The sequence below is a fragment of the Antrostomus carolinensis genome, unplaced genomic scaffold, assembly GCF_000700745.2.
Source record: "Antrostomus carolinensis isolate BGI_N321 unplaced genomic scaffold, ASM70074v2 scaffold23215, whole genome shotgun sequence".
Taxonomy (NCBI): Eukaryota; Metazoa; Chordata; class Aves; order Caprimulgiformes; family Caprimulgidae; genus Antrostomus; species Antrostomus carolinensis.
The window spans coordinates 39,987-63,960 of NW_010316043.1; the positions used below are offsets into that span (position 1 = coordinate 39,987).

Sequence of the window (23,974 nt, forward strand, 5' to 3'; positions counted from 1 at the left end):
TACATTCATAGATAACTTTATAAATAAAGGCTTAAGAGTTTAAGGGGAAAGCAAGTTAACTTTTAACACCTAACCCTAAAAAATACAATAACTAAGCTTCAAGAGCTAATTTTTTCTTATCACAAATGTTAATTTTGTGCGGCAAAGAAGAATCTCAAACATTTCAAATTAGCAAAGTTTTACATGAAAAATAAGTAGCAAACTATTTTGTTTAGTTAACAGGTAATTTTCTTCTGAAAACTAAGTTGCTGAAGAGGCTCTATGAACTAACTACCGAATTTCATGAACAAGTTTGCAGTCGTGCTGTCGCAGCAGATAGATACACACTGTTTACCTTTTACCAGCCTCATGGTGGGGAAGGATACAATGAACTGCAGTTTTCAGCATTTATTTTATTTTAAAACAATGCTGGTAAATGCAGTAAGCATGAACATAATCCTCCTGAAAAGCTGATTTTGCTTGTATGGCTTACTTCATCTTTGCTTAGGACCCTCCTGAAATAAGTCAGTGCAGTATAACAAAGTTAGAGCCCTTTGGCAGTACAGCATAATGAAATCAGTAAGGCATTTCTAACATAAACCTGGAATTTGCAAAGCAGTTACTACTACCATTTCCTTTTTCACACATTTACAAACTGATGAAAAATTTCAGAGAAAAAAAAAGACCCACAGTTTAATATCTGTTCAAAGCTGAGGTTCTTTGAAACCCTGACTAAACGTTATTGAACAGACTGTCTGTATTAAAGAAGTTTTCATACTACAGAAACACAAACACCATTTGTATATGAAACACATCTTTCTCAGCACACATCCAACTCTCCATCTCGGAGGTTTAGTCTCAGCCTTGTCAATACACATCTGTCTTCACCCATGTGAACAGCTATTGGCAAATGTTTATGAGAGAGGCTCTGAGCATCTTAAAACCCGCTTTAAGTTCAGTTTTGCCTTTGGATAACAGTTCTATAAAGAAAGACTTTTACAAGTATTTTAAAGAGCATCTGTTCTGAAGTTTCAGAAGTGAACTTCATATGTGCCTTGAACCAGGCAGGCAGTCAGTCAGTAAAGTCAGGTCTTTACTATCAGAATCATCAGCAGAAGAATTTAGTGCTGACAGATGAGTTACAAACCAACTTTTTTCTGAAATTCTCTTACTTGGGAAGCTAGTCTGATCTTAGGCACTATACAATCACTCAAGTTCAGTTTAATTTCTCAGAATATGTTAACTCTCAATAATAAGTGATGGTTTTTTAGAAGAACAGACAGTCAAAGGGAAGAGACTTACTAGAAGTCCCATATTCTTCCTCTCATGAAGTAAAGACAGGCTAATACATGCATTGCGCAAGAAGGAGAATCCGCCTCACGACAGCCCCAAGCTATGCTGCTCAGAGCGTGACTGTTGCCAGCCATAACATGGAAAATCCCTTGTATCCAATTTCAAAGAAGAGGCTTTGCTGTGCTCTCAGTAGAGGATTCGGCATGTTGAGAGAAGAGGTTCCGAAAGGAGGGGAATGACACCTTGAAAAAAGTTACAGTCACTTACATGAATTTTATTTGAATGTCATTTTTTCTTATGTAAGAATTAAGTAGAAAAATCCTAAAGATTCCTTTCTGGTTTAGATTTTTTTTTTTTTTTAAGTATAAAAGCAAAGAAAAAAAATCTCCCAAAATATCTTAACATAGATCCAAGCATTCTATTGTAATAAACACGACAGCATACATTAATTTTTAACAGCACTGAACACAGTCGTACAGCAAATCAGCCAGACAAGCAATGAAGCATCATACCTTCTCAATTATCAAGATTATCAGTGATGCCACCAAGAATTTGGGGAGCAGGAAGGGATTTGCCAGAGCTATGAAAGGAACAATGATCTGTAGAGCTCTAGAGCCCACACAGATCTACATGCAATTAAAGCAACTAGGAATGTTATTTATAGTCTTTATGGCTTTTCAGCTACATTTATGTAACTATAACACCTTCAAACACTCAGAGCAAGACTACAACACAGAATTACATACCTCCAGAACTAAATTCCTTGTAGTCTGTTTTTCTACATTTTATATTCAACTCTACAGGAATAAAACTGACCAAAAGCAACCAAATACCCTCTCCTACTCCTTCCTCTCCTCTGCTGTGCAGTCAATAGACTCACATTAAAACAAACACCACAAATGGAATAATTACTGAATTCAAACACAACTGTGGCCACTTCCAGAGTTGGGTTTTTTTCTGTGGTATATAACTGTGTTACAATGAGTCCTCTCCATAAATCTCAAACCCAAGTTTTCAAACAATCAGAACATAAAAACCAAATAATTCTATTTGACCTTCATTATTTAGGTCTGTGTGCCAGGTCTAATCAATTCTCACAAGCACATTCTGCTTTTTAAGAAGACTGTAGAAATACATTTTTCAAACTAAAAGGAACAGAACTCATTGTTTTGATGCTACAGCCTGAAGCCCTTTATCTGAGTTTTATCAAAGTATACTTGATCACTGATCAAAGCAGCAATGACAACTTAATGTTCTTTAAAGTTACATACTGCTGCATAAACTTCCCACTTTTGTCTTGTGGCCTCCGGCTCAGCATGTTATTGGGAGTATATTCAAAGGTCAAGAGACTTTCTTTCAGAAGCCCTCCATTCCCAAGTGGCAGCTCTAATGATTGCAGGAGTGGAGAGAAGAGCAGGGTAGATTAATTCCATCACGGCTCTATTCTCATATACCCTAGAAAATTCAGGTTGGCATTTCTTCTGTCAGATGTTTGGATGATTACTGTGTAGATTACTGTATGAATTATTTGTATGTGATAGTAGCATTTCCATGCTGCCCTATTACTGATTTAATTATGACTCTAGTATTGAAATCAGTATTTCATTTTAAATTTCTTTCCATTTAATATTTTGCATATGCCAAGTGACCGGCTGACTTTTTAAAGCAAAATTTGGTAGTTACTAAGACATGTGAGACAAATTTTTTTTTTTTCATCTGTTTTTAAGCAATTTACTGAGAAATCTCAAATTGAGTTTACTAGAAAAATTACGCAATTTTAGGTTTAATGAAATGTGTTGAAATGAGTTGTATTTAAGACTTCTTCTTTAATGAAAATGCGTAAGAACATGTAACATAACTACCAGGCTCCTACAGTTATATTTAAGATCTCCAACACTGCCATAAAGTTTTAAGCTTCAGATGAATGCTTGTCACGATTACTTAAAGCACTCTCAACATCTTCAAAATCCCTGTGCACCCCCAACATTAAAGAGGAAAGCCCCTGGAGAAACAAGGCTTACAGTGACTTGAGAAATCAAGAACTGTGGAACAGAAGCCTGAGCCAGGATTCAAGAGGCAGAACCAACTCTCTTAACAATAGAGACTCCAGTTAAATCTGCTCCCTACTCTCAGGAATGCAGGAATCATCCAAGCACCTCAGCATTAGAAGCAGCACTTCAACTCCTTTATCTTGGCACAACTCCTTTATCTCCTACCTAAAAGCCCTTGAGGGGGGATGGCTACCAGGGGGAAAGCCCATGGCCCAGAGCTTAGAAAACATACGTGTTCCTGCAAAGATTTTCATTTTCACAAGCGGAGTACAGCAAAGCCAGAAGCACAACAGGCTTGAGAGCACCACTGCTAATAATGAGGTTGGCTCTTCTCTCCTCTGTCCTGATTTCACCTACACCTCACCAGGTTTCTTACTAACTCCTTTTCAGAGAAGGCAAGGAATAGTAGGAGGGGTGGGGGGAAGAAGTATGGGGCTGGTAAGGCCAGATTCTGCAAGTTTTGATGCATGGTAACTTTCACAGAGATCTCATCTGGAATAGTAGGGAACAAATGGCAACACTGGCCCATTCTCAGAAACTAGTTTCAAAGCGCTGAAGACATACAAAGGTGGAATTTTGATGCTTCAAAAGAAATTAAAATTAAACTAAAAAATTGGGGAAGAGCAGGTTATAGGCAGCCTTATACACTGACATATTCTTAACCTCTAAAATCAGGTTGGTTCAGGAGGAATGCCCAGAACGTTGGGGTTTGGAAGGGACCTCAAAAGATCATCCAGTCCAATCCCCCTGCTGGATCAGGAACCTAAATGAGATCACACAGGAAGGCGTCCAGGCAGGTTTTGAATGTCTCCGGAGAAGGAGACTCCACCCCCTCCCTGGGCAGCCTGTCCCAGGGCTCTGTCACCCTCACTGTAAAGAAGTTCCTTCTGAAATTTAAGCAGAACCTTCTGTGTTCCAGCTCACACCCATTGTCCCTTGTCCTACCATTGGGCATCACTATAATAAAAAAAGCATTTCAGTGATTACACCTCACGCAGCGTCATTCTGAGAGACGTCTCCTTCCAGACATGTGATGCCACCATAACTTTCACAAAGACTCTGTGGCCAGTAACATCTATCACATAAAAAGGGAACCTTTACAGGTCAGTCTCTGCCCAAGTCATATGAAGAATTCAAATGAAATTAACATGGTCTGAAACACTGACGTACAGCACCCTACTCGCAGACATTCTTGGATCTATCTGTTAATGAACACACTGTTCATGTTTTAAATACAGTCAAACCTCACCCAGGCAGAGATTTTTCAGATTAAAGCATCACCAAAACCAAAGTAGAGACCTAAGAAAAAGTGTGATGGATCCAAAATAATTATAATTTCGCTAAAATATGTAAGAAAGAAGAAAAAAAATTGAAATCAGTAAAGTTACAATTTTGAGCGACTTTCAAATACTGTAAAACTAATATTGGAAAACTCAAAGACTTGGTCATTAGGCTTCTGCCCTCAATAGGATTTTAGCCTTCAATTTATTGACACAAAACCTCAATGCCAGTTTCAAGTTTGTCCCTGATCACTTTTCCAGATAAAACATCTTCTGTGGTCATCATGTAAGATCTATGTTTTATAAAATTGCAGATATTTGGAAAAACGATGCACTGAGCCACATCACAACTTCTTTTTTTTTTTTTTTTAACTAAAAACATGCTCATTAAAATAGCTTAATTTCCAAATACTTTTTCCAGTGATTGTGCTAAATTACAATAGCAAATTTTAAGATGGAATTTTCTAGTCCAATAAGCCTCGTACACAAAGCAATATTTGAATACATAATTTACATGGTATAATGAAAGATACTGATGGCTTCTTCCAGCTGTTTCCTATTAGTTTTCAGATTAATGAATTACAACACATACATACTTAGCACATGCATTTTTGAGAACCTGCTGTGCCACACCATGAGGAATACCACAGGCCATTGTTAAAAGAGATAGTTTTGTTGGGTTTTTTTTGTTTCTTAACGTCATTTCTGCTACAGTTACGGGAAATATTTCAGTTCCAGTACGCCCAATAGAAGCCTATCTGGAAGAAGTGGTGGAACAAAAGCATACGTTAGAACAAAATTTTAAGCTTAAAATATAGCTCTAGAATTTTTCTGACTATATGTTTATACTACTATTTTTAATACCAGCATCCAGTGACATTATGAACCTTCTGTGGTATACTAAAAAATGTTGTATGATACTAACAAAGAGGCTTTTAAAAGCTGCTCAACATGGGGGGAAGTGGAAAAAAAATACTGTACGAAGGGGCAAGCAGACAAATAGAGAATAGTGAGCAGCTTGGATACACAGATGACTCATTCTGACACAGTATACAGGTGAGGGTATACAGGAAAAACTTCAGTTAATGAAAATTTCCAGGAATTTAATGCAATTTTTTTATTCTGTCTTCACTTCCCTCCCCATAAATTTAAAGCACTCAGAAGTACTAGTAGTCCTCCTGAGAATTTAACCCAAACCAAATGTTTGAGCAAGGTAGAGACTCTGGTATAAAATCTCACACAACCAACATCCTTTAATTAAATAGGCAGGACTGTGTTTGGACATGCATGAAAGCTAATCTGTAAGGAATACCACTTGTACAATACACTACCCTGTGCTTTCACCTCTATTTAGGTCACAAAGTCCAATGGCAGTCAGTAACCATCCACATTGCCATTTTGTTCCTATTTCTTCAGGGATGACTCTGCTATAATTTCCTAGGGGAATTTTTTCTTATAGAACATTTTGGTCCTTACAGGCTGTGAGGACAGGGCTGTATTGGAGGTTACACAAGATCAAAACAAAAATCTTTTCCTTCTAGAAATCCAAAGAATGTCTTAAAGATACTATTAAGTATTTTTATTGTGTTTCTACATTAATACAGCATAATTACTGAAGCCTTATTAATCCTGATGTGAAAAAAACAACACAGTAACAGGCAAGTGTAAGTTTTGCATCAATTTAGGTAAAAAAAGTTGTTGAACATAAGAGGTAATGTAAACCTCAGTACACTGACTCGGTTTTATACAGTAAACCAAAGCTAGAAATGAATTATTATGCAGAGCATATATTTCAGAAATCTACACAAAGAAAAACTTATTTTTAATAATTAGGCATCAACCTACTTCAAGGAAAACAACATATTATGATAATAATTAGAAGCAATTTTTATTTGGGAGTCTATGCTCCTTTAAATTGTCACATACTTAGAGAGTGCAAAGCTCGTGTAACCTAATCTATGTTTTCCTCAAATCCCCACAAGTCCATTTACTTAAAACCACCACACTCCTGGATGGGTGCCTGGCGTACCAAACCTGTCCCGTCGTGCATATTTTTATACATGTTACTAAATTAGGAAAGCAGAGTGGACTAAGGTTATGCCAACTCTGAAGAAAGAACAGGGTCTGCATCAGTTTGTGCCTTTACTTTTAAAGTCACAATCATTACAAAATAATTCTGAACTTTGTTAAGTATCAAAGTGATCTACCCTAATGAGAGACAGTATTAAAAGCAGAGGGAAATATAGAAGGGGGGGGGAGGGAACCACAACTAAATTTATTCCCCCACATTTTGAAGGCTGCAAATCAAAATATGAAAAACAAGGTTAAAAAAATTAGTTAGGACTACATATTTTAATGCCAGGGTCTAGAATAAAATAGAGTTATTGGCATGCTGTACCTACGATCAGTGGAAATCTACTGTGAAAAGGAGGTAAGGAAGTTGGTTTTTATATGCCTTTAATTAAGATTTACTGAAATACCTTATATTTAGCTCCATTCAGAAATGCTCAGTTGGGTATTCAAGAAGTCTCTACCAGTGAAATACTGGTATGAATAGTAAATACAGATATTGTACTTAACAGCAACTTAAAAAAGTAAGAGAAATGAATATGCAGTTTTCATGTCTCAAAGTTTCTCTTGCCCCCAATTAGCAAAGCAGACTTAGCAATAATCAATTAACGTTCCAAGGGTTACTTTATAAATAGACAAAGCGGTAATCAACAATTATAGTTTAATTTCTAATATTAATAACGATTGAACACTTCTTGTCATTATCACTGAAGTTACTTATGCAAGAGAAAATGATCTAGTATTTATCTAAAAGTTACATTTTTCAAAATTCACCTTCATAAACTCTTGCAGCCTTCTGGAACCGTGAGCTGTTTCAGTTACAGAAATTCACTGATCTTACTGTCATTAATCTCCTATTAACTTAAGAGTATTATTAATTACAGAGAGATAATTATTAATTTCCTAATAACGGGTGGAAAGACTCAGTCCTCCCCAATATTAAATATGATCAACCTCAAAAAGGTGTGGTCTTAAAATGAAATGGGAACACCCAAGTTCTATTTCTGGCTAACACTGACTCCTGCTGTGGCCTGGAGCAAATCGCTTCTGTTAAAAAACACTTTTTTTTTTCCATTCTGTAAAATGAGGATAACACTCCCTTATCAGCTTCACAGGATCTTTCTCAAATGCTTTGAAGATGAAGTTTTATAAGCCTACAAATGTATTTTAACGAGGCTTAAACTACATTTCTAAAACAATTTGCCTTAAAAAGGAAAAGGATTTGAACAGAAATGAAATGAAGAGTATATGTGCTATTAACCTCCCCTAAATATTACTGCAGTTTGCACTTTAAAAATACCAAAGGCAGATGAATCAGTTTTCCTTCAGATTCTAGCTAAATGAATCAAAATGGCATGAAGTGGACGCAATACGCAGAAATCTCCAGAGACCACACGGAAATGACATTTGAAATGGAAGTCACAAATTTCCTTGTATGGGGAAGAAAGGGCATTTGCTAAACCCACCTTTGACTCTTGCAGAGGTCTGTACCCTGCTTCAGCAACTGCTGGTGCTCCCCAGTCACCTGCACTTTCACTTTACAGATTAAAGAAACAGCATCGCGCGGTTTACATGAAGTTTGGTATTATATGTCTCTTTTTTTTTTGTCTGATCAATGCACTCAACTCTTGGTTTTTCAAGTTCCCTGACAACAAACACAAAGGGAAACTTGGTCTAGCCCACGTAAAGACAACTGCAGATAGATATTTTTTTCCCCTTCTTGAAGGGAACTTTGCCAAAACATGGGCTGGGATCATAAACCATACCCTGTTCTTTGTTTAATTACTTAGCTTTTGCTTTTGACTTGGCAAAACATTAAGCTTTTCATTTTAGTAAATCTATAATTAACTCCAACATGTGCTGAGTAAACATAATCTCATTTTAATTAAATCTTAGAACAAGATGCTACAACTTGCCAGTTTTAAGCAGAAGTATTTCTCGGGTAATGTGCAATAAAAAAAAATCTAACTCTTGTCAAATATGAAACTTAAGTCCAACTTTGAGTATAACCCACCCGTAAGTCATCTGTTGTCCAAACATGCATTCATTAACTACAAGACCAAAATATGAAACTGAAGAGCCATCACTTCACATCAGAAGTTTCCAAGGCATCAAATAAATCACATCAAATAAAATCTAAATGGTTAACGGTAACACAGCAAAACTGAGATATCACCTTGGTTTTGGTTATCCTGAAGAATAATTTTTCCAGTACGTCACTGGATTTTTATTTTTTTGCAAATGATGCAATAATTCTTACACAAAGAGAAAATACATGTAATTTCTCAACAATGAAAGGAGTTGAAATATCGCATGCATAATAAACATCAGAAACAAAGGGGAACTTTCTAATTAGTCATTCGTGAGAAGATTCAGAAAATTTACTTCTGACAGCACATCCATATAGGACTGACTCTACAATTCCAAATTAAAATAAGACATCAGTTCTCTGAATAAAGAGAAATCTCTAAAGAAATATAAAGTGAAGCTACTATGAAAATGTAATGTCAACTAAGTCAAGCTTATACATGAACTAAGGTAATAATATGAAATAATAACCATCTTCTGTTTATGCTGCAACTCTAAGACTGTTTTCAAATAAGACCTCTGGCATTATGTATTTCCAAATGGCCCTCAAGAATTCAGATTATTTAAGTTGTACTGTTAAATAGCAGAAAACTTTGCACAACTTTACTTCATGTTCTAGAATTACGTATACCAGAGCCAAATAAAAGAACAAGAAATTGTTAAAGACAGCAGCTTCAAGATTTACAGTTTGCAGAACAAAAAAATTACTGTGCATGTCAATGAAAACAAGCATTCAAGAGAACTTTGTAATATTAAATCTCTTCTTTTTACTTACCTGCAACTCTTTTAATCAGCTCTCCTCTCAAAGATAGAGTCTCAGTGATTCTTATTACCACAGAATCTAGATACTGATCATTCTGCATTAGGCAGAAGCTGGTCCACTTATTAACCTTATTCAAAGTATATGCAAAACATGACTACAGGAGACTTTCACAAAGCATTTTCTTTCAGCCATTTTATATATATTTCAATTTCAACATGCTTATTCTGGACAAATTTTTCCCTTTGCTCCTCATCAAGTTTAGCTTAGTCATCTTTCAACAATTCTCGCAACAGTTTACTGATGTGTGATAGAAGTCTCATTGTTTCAGTGGTAGTGCAGAATTAAACAAAGTGCCTTGAGGCCAAAATACGTGTTCTTATCCACAGGTGACACCGATTTGGTAGTGTCTGCTAAGCACAAAGGTAGGATTAGCAGTGACACTACGAGTGCCACAGCATAGAAAGTGCTTTCTGATCTCCAAGGAACACAATTCCCATGCTTCACCTAATGCCCCTTTCCCCCTCCTCAGTCCTGTATTGCCAGATTTCTCCAGTAAACGAAGGCTTATGTATTCATGCTGTCTGCATGCATTTTCATAATTCTCTCCCACCTCCACCCTTAAAATAACTTTTTAAAACCAGTTGGACAATCATGACCAAATCTGAGATGTCTTTGTTATTAAATTCTCACAAGTCTTCTGAAAATAGGTATTTAGAGGCTAAAATCTTGTCCATCATATTGAAGGTAAACCACAGCAGAGGCTTAACCTTTATTAAAAGAGTTTGAAGAATGTCTACAATCAGACTGAAGACATAAATCTTTATAGGGCTTCATTATGCATACTAGTTAAACTGTTTTAAAATAAGAGTCATGCTAAGGCAAATCTTAAATAAACATTAAGAGCACAATTGTGGAGCAAAACCATTAAAAATGGATAATGAATTAACATATGCTATTAATTGCATTGTTTCTTTCAGTTCTTAATCACAATTAGGGAAAACACAACAGAGAATCATTCTTAAAACAAGAAATGCAATAGAAAATGCCATTAAGTGTCTGAACATCCACAAACATTTACCACTCAACTATTCTGCAGCTGTAATGAAGAGATTTTGAAGCAACTGATTAAACAGTATGCTCCTAGATATCCATGTAGGTTCAACAAAAACTGAGGGTACTGATAACACCAGACACTGGGAAGGCAGAGACAAGAGGAATGACATGGCAACAACTTTAAAATAAGCTTTTTATGTGATGACATCGTTCGAGTTGCCCAATCTGGTTCTACAAGGTGAATGTAAGCTTTTTATGTGATGACATCGTTATGCTGCGAGTTGCCCAATCTGGTTCTACAAGGTGAATGCTGCTCAAGCTTTCTTAACTGGATCCTCTGCTGTGATAAACAGTTCACTGCCATTTGTGTGGTATGTGCTTGACCAAGTCTGGAAGAAAACGATGGCCACAAGTTTTGAAGAGTTACTTCCCTAAGTGACCATCACCTACCTGAAAGCTATGTTCTAATCCAGATCTTTAAATTCTATACAAGCTGCACTCGTAGGAGCTAAATTATATCTTACATGGTTACTTATTACAAATTAAAAGCAATTAAGAGTTGTCTTTCCCTAAAAAAAATGCATCGCAATGCAGTATCTGCTGTAAAAAAAGCAGTTAGCACACAGTAAAATGATGTACTGCAGTGAAATCACATCTTAACCTGCTTCATTTTATTAACTTTGATAGCTTTCCTAACGCTACTATGAAGATTCATGCTACCAATATAAGTGAGGATAAAACAATTCAACAAAACTTACTGTTTTGTTCTATTTTTTCAAATGTCGAACACAAATGTTATTTTCAAACTTAAATATTTTGTTATAATCTTTGAAATCTTGACAATTTTAGAAAGAAAAACTATGAAAATACGCTTGAAAGCCCACTTCAGGAAGTGCTATGTTTAGGAAACACTCAATGCAGTAGATTAACTCTCCAGTGGGCAAACTCCCCATTGGAAGTGAAAGATTAATCTTGCTCAGACTGATAACACTCAAGCTGTATGACGTCCAGTCATGTTGGTAGTGACAGCATCTGAACAGACAGGATTAGTAACGATGGCAGGAATGGCATATGGATAACCTGATGGTACAGTACCACCAAAACCAGAAAGGACAGATACCATTGGATTCTCTAAATCAAAAGTAGGCAACAGTAATATTATTTCTAAGCATGCGAAGTTTTCATGCAAACAAGACTAAATGCACTCCAGGACAATGCTCAGTAGCAAATTTCATAAACTTCAGGAGAAATTAAAGGCAGCGTGCCTATGCAGCTGATACCAGCTCCTAATCAAATGTGGTAGACTCAAAATCAACTCCTCAGTAATGTAAATTATCATTTTGAAAGTCTTTTTTGGAACCTTTTTAAGTCAATGTGTGAAGTTTTGCAGAAAATGTGTCACTTCTTCTTTGAAGAAGTCTTTCTTTCATGGTACAGTGCTATAAGGTAAATTCTCTTTGAGGAACATAAAGCACACTCAAGTCACTCCTTGCTTTTGAATGTAGGACATCTGAAAATTGATGGAAATTTTATTGGCCTTGGGTCATAATGTTTAACAGGTTTATCTAATTTCATTCCAGAGCATTTGCATAGTCATATGCATTATTTTCTTTCTAATCATAATCATCCTTTGATTTATTCTTATGACGTTTATTATTACTAGGAAAGTACAAGGAAAGGACAGCTAGATTTCTGCACCCAAAACTTCAGGAGCAATTGCAATGTATTTATTGAGAATGTGAACTTAAAAACACATGAAGGTCACACTGAGAACTTAGTTAAAATTAGAGCCAAAAGCTAATCCTTTTAGATTAAGTTAGACCAGTTTTTTGAATTGCTGGCCTTAGATTTTTATCATCTCTGCAGATTAGAAAATGCAAAAATGCCATAGAAAGGTTAAAAAATAATAATAATAAAAAATTAAATACCACCATCATCTTATCTGGAAATATCTAAGGCCATGGAAAAAGAATAATCACTTATGTCTCCTTATCAAAGTATTTAGAAGGAAAAAAAAATGTTCAAAATCTGCCTATGCCCAACTTTTTCTGACTTTGTGTCACATTTACTTGGAATAAATTTTGCCTTTTTACTATAAACTAGCAAGACATTTGTTATTTACTGTCATAGTGAGGTAGAACTGCCACAAGCAAACCTATCAAACGTGTCTTTTTAGAAAATACAAGAATGGGGCTGGTGGGCAGGAAGGAAGGAAGGAAGGAAGGAAGGAAGGAAGGAAGGAAGGAAGGAAGGACGGACTGTAATCCTTTATGTTCTGGGAAATTGGAAGAAACATCGTTTTATTGTAACAACAGTTGTCATTAGCATTTTGTGTCTTCTCAAGGAAGTTAAATATTTTCTTGATACAAGACTGTTAAATAGATACATTTTTTCACCAATGCAGAAGCATTTTTCAGGACTTTGCTTTACCTTAAGTACATCCAGCGTGGCTTTTTTCTAACTACAGAGTATATTTAGTATACGTATAACGGCAATCCCCACCTAGTCTTTCAACGCAAGTTGTACCACGTTTCAACTGTTAAAATATGACTAAACCTAGAGCAGATCACTATGCAAATGAAGTTCAAACGGAATTTGTCATTGCTGTAATCCCTCACGCGTTGGTACTTACCTGCAGGTAAATATTTCAGCTGGTTGTTAGCCAAGCGAAGGTGACGCAAAGATCTCAGGCGGCCAATCTCTGGACACACAATTTCGAGGGCGTTATCACTCAGGTCCAGAAACTGCAGTTTAACGAGGGAGCCAATGGCTTGTGAGAGAACAGATTAAAACATGAATGTGACCCAAGAGTAATGTTAAAATCTTAATAGGACTATGAGAGGATAAAAAGCCACCGTACCTAACACCTATGTCTGAGCAGATTTTGACGTATTAAAGCCGGTCTCACAACTGAATGACACAGCTTGGGGAAATGCTTGTCTATCTAACAAACAGTTCTGCTGATAGTGAGATGGGGAACTAAAAGAATGATGTACACAATACTCCTATTTCTACATTCTCCTCAGACAATTCTGCTCTGAAATAACCTTTTTCTACTCCTTTGATTTGAGTCTATCCAATTTAAATATTTAGAAAGAGTTTACAGTACTTCCCTGAAGTTGGGCACATAACTTTACAATTGAGAAACTAGTACAAGTTCTTGATATCTTGGGTTTCAAATCTGTCATGATCTAAACCAGCACAGTATTCTGTGTGGTAACTGGCTGAAAGCAGAAGACACTCTGGATTTTTGTTTCTGTAGATGAGTGCCATTTAGCTTTCTCACTTTCTGCACTCAGAACTGAAGCAAACAGCATTTAGGTGCATTTGAGAATTCATTAAAAGAATTTAACATAGCATAAACAAAGATATTATCGACTAAGAGCTACACTGGTATATTTTGTATGAAAATCTTTAATGTTTTATGGGAAAATAAAGGGAAAACAAGCCTCTTCAAAGAAGAAAAATGAATATTTTATGATTCCTGTCATTTATTGTGAGCTGGTAGATTACTTACCTTCAGGTACAACAACTATGTTATTTGAATGAAGGTACCTGGGGGGAGGAGAAAAAAAAAGCAGAGGACACCACCTGTTACCCTCAAGGACTTCTGCTACATAATCAGTTTGCAAAATATCCAATTTCAGACTGAAAGAGCACCCTCAAAGCCATTCCTCTCTATGACCACAAAAGCAGTGGAAACTGTCTAAACTGGCAATGGATAGGTACTTAAGTTTCACTTAGACTATTAAATGATTAACATAAAAATAAAAGAGAACAACATACCATTATTTAAAACAAAACATTCACAGTTACAATAATAATGGGCTTTAGATTCGAGAGTTATCAGAGGAAAACAAAAAGGAAAAAGAATAAAGCAGATAGAATAACCAGAATGAACCATATTTGATCATCAGGTTATTCCACACTAAATACTGGGAAAGAAAATAAAAAAGCCCAAAGCCACACAACTTATACAATTACAAACATTTTCTCCTGCACATAAAAACTCTTACATTTTTATTGACTGAAGAACCAAGCACATGATTTACTCACTGCAAGTGGGTTTTTCAAACCCAGAGTAGATATTTCAAAAGAAAAACCCAATCTTATACATGCTTATTTAGGTAGGTAGTGAGGTTGGCCAGATCTCTCACTAAGAATATTCAAGCACCCTCTGCTGGGGCCCTTCCAGTACTACTAGGAACATGAAAATCATTCTTAGATTAACAAAATTTTCTAATACTGGTATCTAATTGTAAAGGTATACTGAGCATTCAGCATCCCATCGCTTAGGCACACATGGAAATTATTTGCACAGCATATTTTTTTGCCATTCTAGTCAAATATCATTTCCAAAAGTAGAAGCCTGTCTTTTTAGGTAGATAAGAGAAAGAACAACAAAAAACCCCATCATTTCAACTGCACAGAGCATCTGAGCCTTCTCTTTTTCTTTAAAAATTGTAGACATCAAAGTTTACTAAAAATGTAACAAACATAAGGATAGCAGATATGTTTGTAGAAATCCTTACATATATACACCCCAGGATGAGAATGTTCCTACTTATTTCAGCTGCATCTCCTGAAAATGCTTGTGAACAATTTCACTCAAGCTAAAAAAAATGATGTATATTATGAGGATATACACCCAGTATCCCAGCATGAGGGACACGATATACAAAGAAACAGAGACAGTAGTGAACTTTTCAAAAATATATAGTGAAATCACTAAGGATGTAACTTTCAGGAAAATTAAAATCAACTAAGTTTGCCTTTCAAAATTTAAAGCTATTGTATCAAATGATTCTTTAAATAAATCTCTATTTTGTGGTCTCTTCTCTGTCGACAAAACATCTCTTACTGTCTGATCAAAAACTGACTTGTACTATTAGAGCTAACCACAGGCCCACTTCAGTTCTCTCTAGACCACCAGAATGTGTGGGATGATGGTGGTACAGCTAAGCTTGCTGAACCCCAAACACATTGGGTTTGACTCCTACAATTCAGTGTTTGTAAGAGATTATTGTAAACTATAATTTATACAGGTTTTTCCTAAAGGCACCATCAGATAACATGGAGATTTCCTGATGCCCCATGGCAAATCATTAAATACTAAGTATATCAAAACCAAAAATATTTATTTTACTGCTTCAGAGCATAAACAGAGTCTCAAGACTCAAGCGTGATGAGACATGACTGTCCCTAAAGCAAGTTGGAGACTGCAGTGACCTACAAAACAGTTCAATTATACTGTGGTCGCGTGTACCAGAAAGGTGTGGTTTCAAGGGCCAAATTAAGATGACAAGATCAGACAGCTGAATGCATTAGACTGCTCAGATATACACCTCCTCCTGTTTGGAGCTTTCCATTAAATAAACAGAACCAATGCTCCATCAGTTACTCAACTGAAAGTGAGCCAAATGAGTTATAAGGGGAAAAGAGGATGTCTCTTTTAACCCTCCTGCCAACAGTCCTATCGTGCAAGAAGAAAAGCAGAAGGAAGATGACATTGACTCAGGGGCTTACAGCTTAAAAATTAATTGCCAAAATAATACAGTACATGTGACATCCATTCTTTGGCCAAGATTGGATCAACTACTCTGCCTACAGCAATCATCATTAAATAGTTACCACCCCTACTTGCTCATTCAAAAAAACCTATTTGATGATCTGTGACTTGGTTCCAAAAAACCACTGATTACTACAATCAGCAAGACCAAGATCATACCACCCCTGGTAGCTGAGGTGGAAATGAGCAACTAGGGATGGGCTGGAGGTAGTAACCTGTTACTCTGGCTCTGTCACAACCATCTGACCTTTGCATTTGGAGGTTCCAGGGTGACAACAGTACACACAGGAGTTGAGGAGTAAGTATTTTTTCCCTTAGCAGTGCAGACATTTGTGTAACAGTTATTGTTATATAATAAACTAGAAATTATTAAAAAAATTAACATGTGACTGAATACATCTGGATATGCCCCCCTTTAAAAAACCAAAACAATAAAAAAAGACCTTTTCTTGCCCTCCAAGAAAACTCTTCACACTTAAGAGGTAGGTTATGTGCAAGCAATACATTCTAGAATTATTTTAAGATAAGATGGATCAGCATAATAAAAATATATTAGAACTCCTATACAAACTCACAATTCCACGAGGTTTGGAAGCTTCTGTGCAAGGTTTTCTGGCTGAAAAAGAGTTAGAGATTTTTTAGGTTTCAAAACAAAAACCAGACACACACATATTGTGTACCCAACTCATTTTAATAGCCACACTAAAGCACGTCAGCAGCTAGTCACAGAAAAAATGGCAACAAGGAGCTTGTGTACAATACCCTATTTCCACATCCCGGCACATTCTCCATCAGTGCAATCTGGGATATATCAAGGGTGAGCAATTCACTACTGAAACAGAACCTCAGCCTAGAAGTGACATTAACATGTCCTCAAACAAATAGTAGTCAGACTTCTGAGGCTGAAAAGATGGATTGCTAAAACTTTACTTTTGAAAATATATTCAAATAATTGAGTTAGTTGAAGCCAAGAGACTGCTAAGAAGCTGCAGCCTTTACAGACTTAAAGCAGAACAAGAACAATACAAGCTGTCTAACCATCATGGATTTTATTTTGTCACGCTGCTGAACTGGGAAGTGACCTACAAATTTTGTGTAGCTTAATAAAATACCACCAAGCCAGAAGTGCTGAATCCATCAAACTAGATTTCCGTATTTACATGTGTATCATTTTCTAACTGCTAACTGATCCCTAGCTGCAATTCTGTTTCTTGATGGCATTTATAACCATGAACATATATCACAAAATTGCTTCACAAGTTTCAGGTGTCATGTCAGTAACCATACTCAAAATTATTCAAGGTTAAGACAGTTTTATTGGTTAAGAAATCTACTTTAAACATAGGTATGTTTTATTGAAAACTGTTTTTACAATACACATATAAGCAGAAACAAATTAATTTTTAAAGCAGCTCAATCACATGGACAATTTCCTGTTAAAAAAAAACCCCTAGCAATTTTCACTGTCATGTAAATTTAAGGTATATTATTAACTAAAATACTTAACTTTGTGTTTATAAATTCATTATGAAGGCATATGCTAATCTGAAAAAGTAATGTCATAATATTCTGATGTAGCAAACATCCCACATCCTAGATCTGAGTACAAAAAATAGTTTGCTTTTAACTATGGAGCAGCAAATGATGCTCAATAAGTGAACCCAAGTTTCTTGGATGTCAAGATCCAAGAACCAAGCTATAACTGATCAGTTATTGCCACCTACTGGAAGGTTTCCTACAGTACATTCATCTTCCCGACACAGAATTTTATTTGCTCAAAGAGAAAAAGTTATGCTGAGAAAATATGCAAAGGCTGCAACATGCTGAAGCACAAAAAAATTCAAGCTTTAATTTAAAAATGAAGAGGGAATGTGAAAAATTCACTTCCATCCTACACCCTTTATTAAAATAAGGATACTAATGTGAATCACAAACTTTTCATGTTATACATGAAGGTTATACTCTTATTCTTGTTTAGCTGCTTCATATTGTAAGAGAGCTAAACTCAGGAGAGACAATTTTACAGTTTAGCAAGTCAATTATAGAAATTCTGCTTATCTTCTTGAGTACCACGATAACAACAGGTCTGAGACAAAATTGTTCAATACAACATCCTACAATGAAATTAAGATTAAAAAAACCTACTAACGATCCATCAATTGAGTGGTAAAACTAACTCTGGTCTCTACTGGTGACATGACAACAAATGATCACAAATGAATCATCAATTCTGTTACCAGGTAAGTGAAGCTCACCTCACCCTCACACCCACAGGACATTTTTCAAGAAGTGAACCTGCTGATTTGTCTGACCAGGACAGCATTGCATATTCCAAGTTAGTAAATTAAGAACAATTCTTCTTTGATATGACTAGTTCATGCTCCTGAGAGAGCCATCAAGGCAAACGCGTACTTCCTTTTAGGTGTGCTATATAGCTTCTCGATCCATTCATTATGTCATACCCTCTATCATTTCCATCTTGTCAATGGAGATAAAAATGAAATTATTCTTGGGCAAGGTATATGTAAATTCTGTCAGTACAGCTATTCCAGACGTTTTTATAGGAGCTATCTGTCAAGGACTAGAGTCATTTTAGAAGAGCAATGAACAAAAGTTGATTTAATCAACATTTTTCAGAACTGTGAAGGAATGAGCTGGTGGGACAGAAGTACCACCTAACTTTAAAGAAATATGGTGGAGATTTAGTTCTGATGATTGCTAATAATCCATATGCAATTTAAAGTACTTTTTGATGAGCTAATGCTCATCATCTTGAACAGGATCAAAGGAGCAGAAGGCTTAAAGAGATATATTCCTTCAATACCTACTTGATTTCAATTGTTCTCAGATGGGATCCCTCCCATGTCCCCCACAATGTAACTAACTTACTACTTCTTTACTGAAATTGAGACTATTACTTGTCCTACCAGCAGCGAACATTTAAAAAAAAAAATCATTATGAAAATAGTACTTTGTACAAATACTGATGATTTCTGCCCCCTCTATTCATCCTCTTCTTATTTTTCTTCTCAGTTTTCTCTTTTTGCAAGAGGAATTAACCTAAATCTCTCAGCCTTCTCCCATAGGGTATGTTCCCTAAAAATCCCTTGTTGCCGCTTTCTAGGTTCTTTCCAGTTTACCTACGTTGTTCATAAGCGTGAAACCCCAGACTCAATCTTTGCTCCAGTTTATGCTTTAACAGTATCCAATAATTATTTCCTTCTGCTTTTAAAGCAGATTGTGAAACTTTATGTTCCAAAAAGACATCTGCCTTTTTTTTTCTACCACGCTGCTGACTTGATCTCTTTTGGTCCAGTACAACTTCCAACATCTATTCTGCTGAACAGATGCTCAGTGAATGAGACCCTGTTTTGTTTGTCTTGTTCTAGCTATAGCACTATGCACATGAATGTGATTCCATCATATTACGAGCAAGTTATCCTGATGGTTTTGAATCCTAACGCTCTACTTCACGCTGTCTGCAATTCATTTTCCCTGGGTATGGTCTATATTTTAAGTATCATTTCAATTCCTTTACCCCAGGCCTCAATTATAACACCAAAGAGTATTGGGCAAGAGCTGCCTCCCTGATTTGATACATCCTCTGTGGACAGCAGTCATGTGTAATTACTCTTATGCCACCTTCCACACCTACTGGCTGGTAGAATTAACAGATAGTGAGAGGAAAAGGGAACTAAACTGTCACTTGCAAGACTTTGTTTTGGTTTCGATTTTATAATTCCTTTAAGACATGCATGCAGAAAAGTGATATGCAAAACTCTCCTTATTACTGTCGCATCTTTTGAGCAGTGCAAACCTCATGAACCTTACACCATTAAGTAATAACCGAATTTCGCTATGTGTCAAAGCAGAACTGTTTACAGTCTTCAGTTAATTTTTAAAGCAGCTTTAACTTGCAGCCATGACTCCTCCTCTCCCATTAAATTATTAAGCACAGGACTTGCCCAAAACTAGAAAGTGCCAAAATAATTCTCCAGAATACAGACAAGCTTAAGTGATTCATTCAAGATAAAAGCATAACATCTTCAGTACCCTTTCAGCTTTTGGTCCATGAAGTGAAATCTTTATTGAGGAGTTCTAAAGTACCATTGTCTAAAAGCTCTAAACACTATTCCTTAAACTGGAGTACTGGACTTTTTCTAGGAAGCACTGAAAAAGATAATTTTGGTGAATTTAAAGTAGTCAGGCCCTCCAGTTCCTCTGCCCTGGTTATTATTTTACCTATCGTACCATGGAAGAGCCCGAGAAAAAAAACAAACAAACCCAAACCTGAATTACTTGGAGACTTGAGCCTATTGACAGCGGCAAGTTTTGAATCTCTACAAAGTCTTATCAGCTCAGAACGTCTCACGCAGTTACTTAAGGACCCCAGACTGAATTCTGAGGTCACAGCATTCATTCAGGGAGAGAATTTTTTCAGTTCAAGGAAAAACAACAAAACAAGAAGAAACCACAGCAGAAAAATCCCACAACCCTGAAATTAACGGTTTGTCCTCCTATCAACAGCAGCCCAGGGACAAGTTTTCACTGGGACCTTAACAACAAGCTTTGAGCTAGACCCTGGGATTGCCGATGCCTTTAAAGTAAGGTACACACCAAGGTAAAAGTTGCTTATAGCCTAATGAAAGACTAGACTGCATCGTATCACCTAGCAAAAGAAAGGCCTGACCACTGATGAGAGCAAAATTTATAGCAGTTAAAAGAAAAAACAAACAAAACAACAAACCTCAGAAGAAAACCCCCAGCACATCTTCACAGAGCTTCAAAAGGGTCACCATAAAACATCATAAACTTTCATTTATTATTCTCTACATTACCTGTGTGAGTTCAAACATAATACAACCAAATACTCTTAATTCACAGTGGATGACACTATTCAGGATGAGATTTGTTTAAAAAAAAAAAATCTTGTTTTTTCTGTTCCAAAAGTCAGAATTCCTAAATATACAGACAGTAAACATTACAATAAAGAGGTTGTCGTACCAATGTGGTCAGGGAATTTTTTTTCATATAAAGTCTCTCCAAGTACTGCAGCCCCTCATCTTTCAGTAACTCCAAAGGAAAGTGATGGAGATTTCGGTAATTTAAGAACAAGTTCTTGTGTCTTTCCAGCTTTGCCTCAGAGATTGTTTTACATAGTTCTGATGCCATGACTAATCCTGTTCCAAGCACCACATCTAATGCATTGCATCTTCTGAAAGCAGACCCATTTCTAGGGGACAAAAAGAGAAAAAAAACCCCAACATTATGAAGTTGTATGCCATGCATCCTTTTGCAAAATGAGTTAGTTATTACATATTATGTGATAATTTATCTAAATACACTTGTTCAGTTAATACATAAATAAAGTACCCAGAACATCCACACTATGATATGTTAGAAGCAAGTCTTTGACTATTTTCTGGATGAAATTTTAGCATGTTATCAGACCAGCAAGAACAAGATCTTAAGGTATACATAATGCTTTTTTTCATCCTTTTTCAACAGACCTTTCAGATAATTCCATCAAAGCTGTCACCACAAAAAAAAAAAACCCAAACCAAACCAAAACTCTCTTTACTAACCATTCTTGATGTCCTACATCTATTTCGTGAAATGTGCTAAAAGAAGAGTCCACAGATAAAAAAATGCACAATTTATTAGAGGACTTCTTATTCTCAGGTGACTAAAATACCATTACATCGCTTTTATGCCAGAATGACAAAAGGCAATCAAAGTTTGTTAAGATTTCCCATATAAAACTATCAGAAGAATTTATCAGGTGGAAGATATTGGGGATGGACAGCCAGTAAGACTATTTTAAAATAATAAACTAATACATGAGAAAACTGAAACTTAGAGCAAGAAAATTTAAAGAGAGCTAGACGTGATAGCAGATTTTCAGCTCTCTCTGCTAAAAATAAAACCAGAAAGAACTAAATGTCAAGCTTTAACTGACAATTTCAAAACCAGAAAGCACAAGTACGAAAACAAATTAAAAATTAACTTGTATCTGGAACCAGACTTTATTTAGCTTGTTTTTCAGGTATAATGAAAATTCTAGTCATTATTATACTGTCTAGATCTAGATCTTTTCAACTGTTTATTAATTTAAATTTACGAGTTTGCTACAGACTCGTGTGTATAAATTAATTTCCATTAACAAAAGGCCAGGAATCATAACTGCTTTCCACCAACATTTTCTATTTTAGTTTATTCCTTCACTACAGGAGAGATTTCCAATCTAACAGATACTGGAAGTAGAGGTACTGAGTTACGATGAAGAATCCTATCTGATTATACAGTTGTCATTGTAAACAGAACTCCTTACCTGGCTGAAGACTGACAACTGGACTACACATGTAAATCAAACCACTTTATCAGTTTCAGTAATTCCCTTGATTTGCAGATAAGCAGCTTTTACCAGTGACCTATGTCCTTCTGGAAAAATACAGCATTTATTCTCTTAAGAGTCCCATAAGCGCTACTAATCACAACTTGAGTGTAATATCCCACATTTCTTTTCTAATCTTGAATTATCCCCAGTTCAAGTCATACTAAGATCAGTTCTGCAAGCAAACGATTACCCTGTTAAGAATCCTATATAAGATTAGAAAGGACCAGTCCAACTTTGGGTGAATAGTGCTTGTATGAGAAGAACCAAAGCTCTAACAGTTACGCTCATTAGCTATCTTAATGAGACAGGGTACACACACAGTTGTCCCTTGGCACTAGCAACATTAAAGCTCAGCAGATAAAGGAAATTAAGCCACTATAATTCTAAACTCCACATCTGTGATCAGCATTAAAATAACTTAAACAAAAAAATTAGAATTTTTAATGTGCATAGTCTGACAGTATTTGAGCATTAACTGCTACAATACAAGAAATGATAAAGGAAAGCTTAACTTTCCCTGAAAAAAAATAATATATATATTTATTTTTTTTTTAATGAAAAGCTGTGAAGTCACAAAACACATACATAAATAACCAAGAGTCTTCCAATTTGTCCAGAGATGCTTTTTAGGTGTTCTGCACTTGCAGACTTCTCTTCAGAGCTGTGACTGCATATACCAACTGGACCATATTTAGCCATTGCACACATGAATAAAGAGACACACAAGCCCACAAACCAAAGTCCAGTCATAACACACTCTTATTTCGGCTCTTACTTCAAAGGAAAACCCTCCTACTCCCTTCCACCAGCAGCCAAACCTTTACTTTCCTAATAACCTTTTTCCAGAGATGAGACAAGGCACTTCCAAAAGGAACAGACTTTAAGGAAGGTAAAAGGGGAGGATGAGGACGGGTAAGACCCGGTGATGATGGCTCGGTGAGGAGTCAGGTCGTTCAGGGGAGGAAACCATCCTTCACAGAGGATGGAGACAGAAATAAGCCGGCGTCAAGCACACGAAGGGGTGGGAAGGGGCGACCCCGGGAGGCTCCGGAGACCCCCAGACCCTCGGGCCGCCCCCGGCCGAGCTGGGACTGTTTGGGGGCGGGAGAAGAGCGCACCCAGGGGCGGATGAAAACTCGGAGAAGCCGCCGACCACAAGAGAGCGAGGGGGTGAGGGGCGGCTGCCCTGCACGGAGCCGCCCTGCTCGGTGCCACGAAGGGGTGGGAAGGGGCGACCCCGGGAGGCTCCGGAGACCCCCAGACCCTCGGGCCGCCCCCGGCCGAGCTGGGACTGTTTGGGGGCGGGAGAAGAGCGCACCCAGGGGCGGATGAAAACTCGGAGAAGCCGCCGACCACAAGAGAGCGAGGGGGTGAGGGGCGGCTGCCCTGCACGGAGCCGCCCTGCTCGGTGCTCCTCGGGCCCTGGGAACC

The 23,974-nt window shown here is 36.8% G+C and overlaps 1 protein-coding gene across 2 annotated transcripts in view; it reads right to left on the bottom strand.

Annotated features, from left to right (window-relative positions):
- The window catches only part of LRRC28 (leucine rich repeat containing 28), a 47,482-nt gene extending 26,164 nt beyond the window's left edge, over positions 1-21,318 (bottom strand). For both annotated transcript variants that reach the window (XM_010168171.2, XM_029085001.1), the window contains exons 1-4: positions 21,151-21,318; positions 16,722-16,762; positions 14,095-14,132; positions 13,210-13,347 (exon numbers count right to left, since the gene is read on the bottom strand). In XM_010168171.2, the coding sequence (XP_010166473.2) occupies positions 13,210-13,347; positions 14,095-14,132; positions 16,722-16,762; positions 21,151-21,318 (385 nt within the window). The remainder of the gene's footprint in view (positions 1-13,209; positions 13,348-14,094; positions 14,133-16,721; positions 16,763-21,150) is intronic.
- Between the last annotated feature and the right edge of the window lie 2,656 nt (positions 21,319-23,974).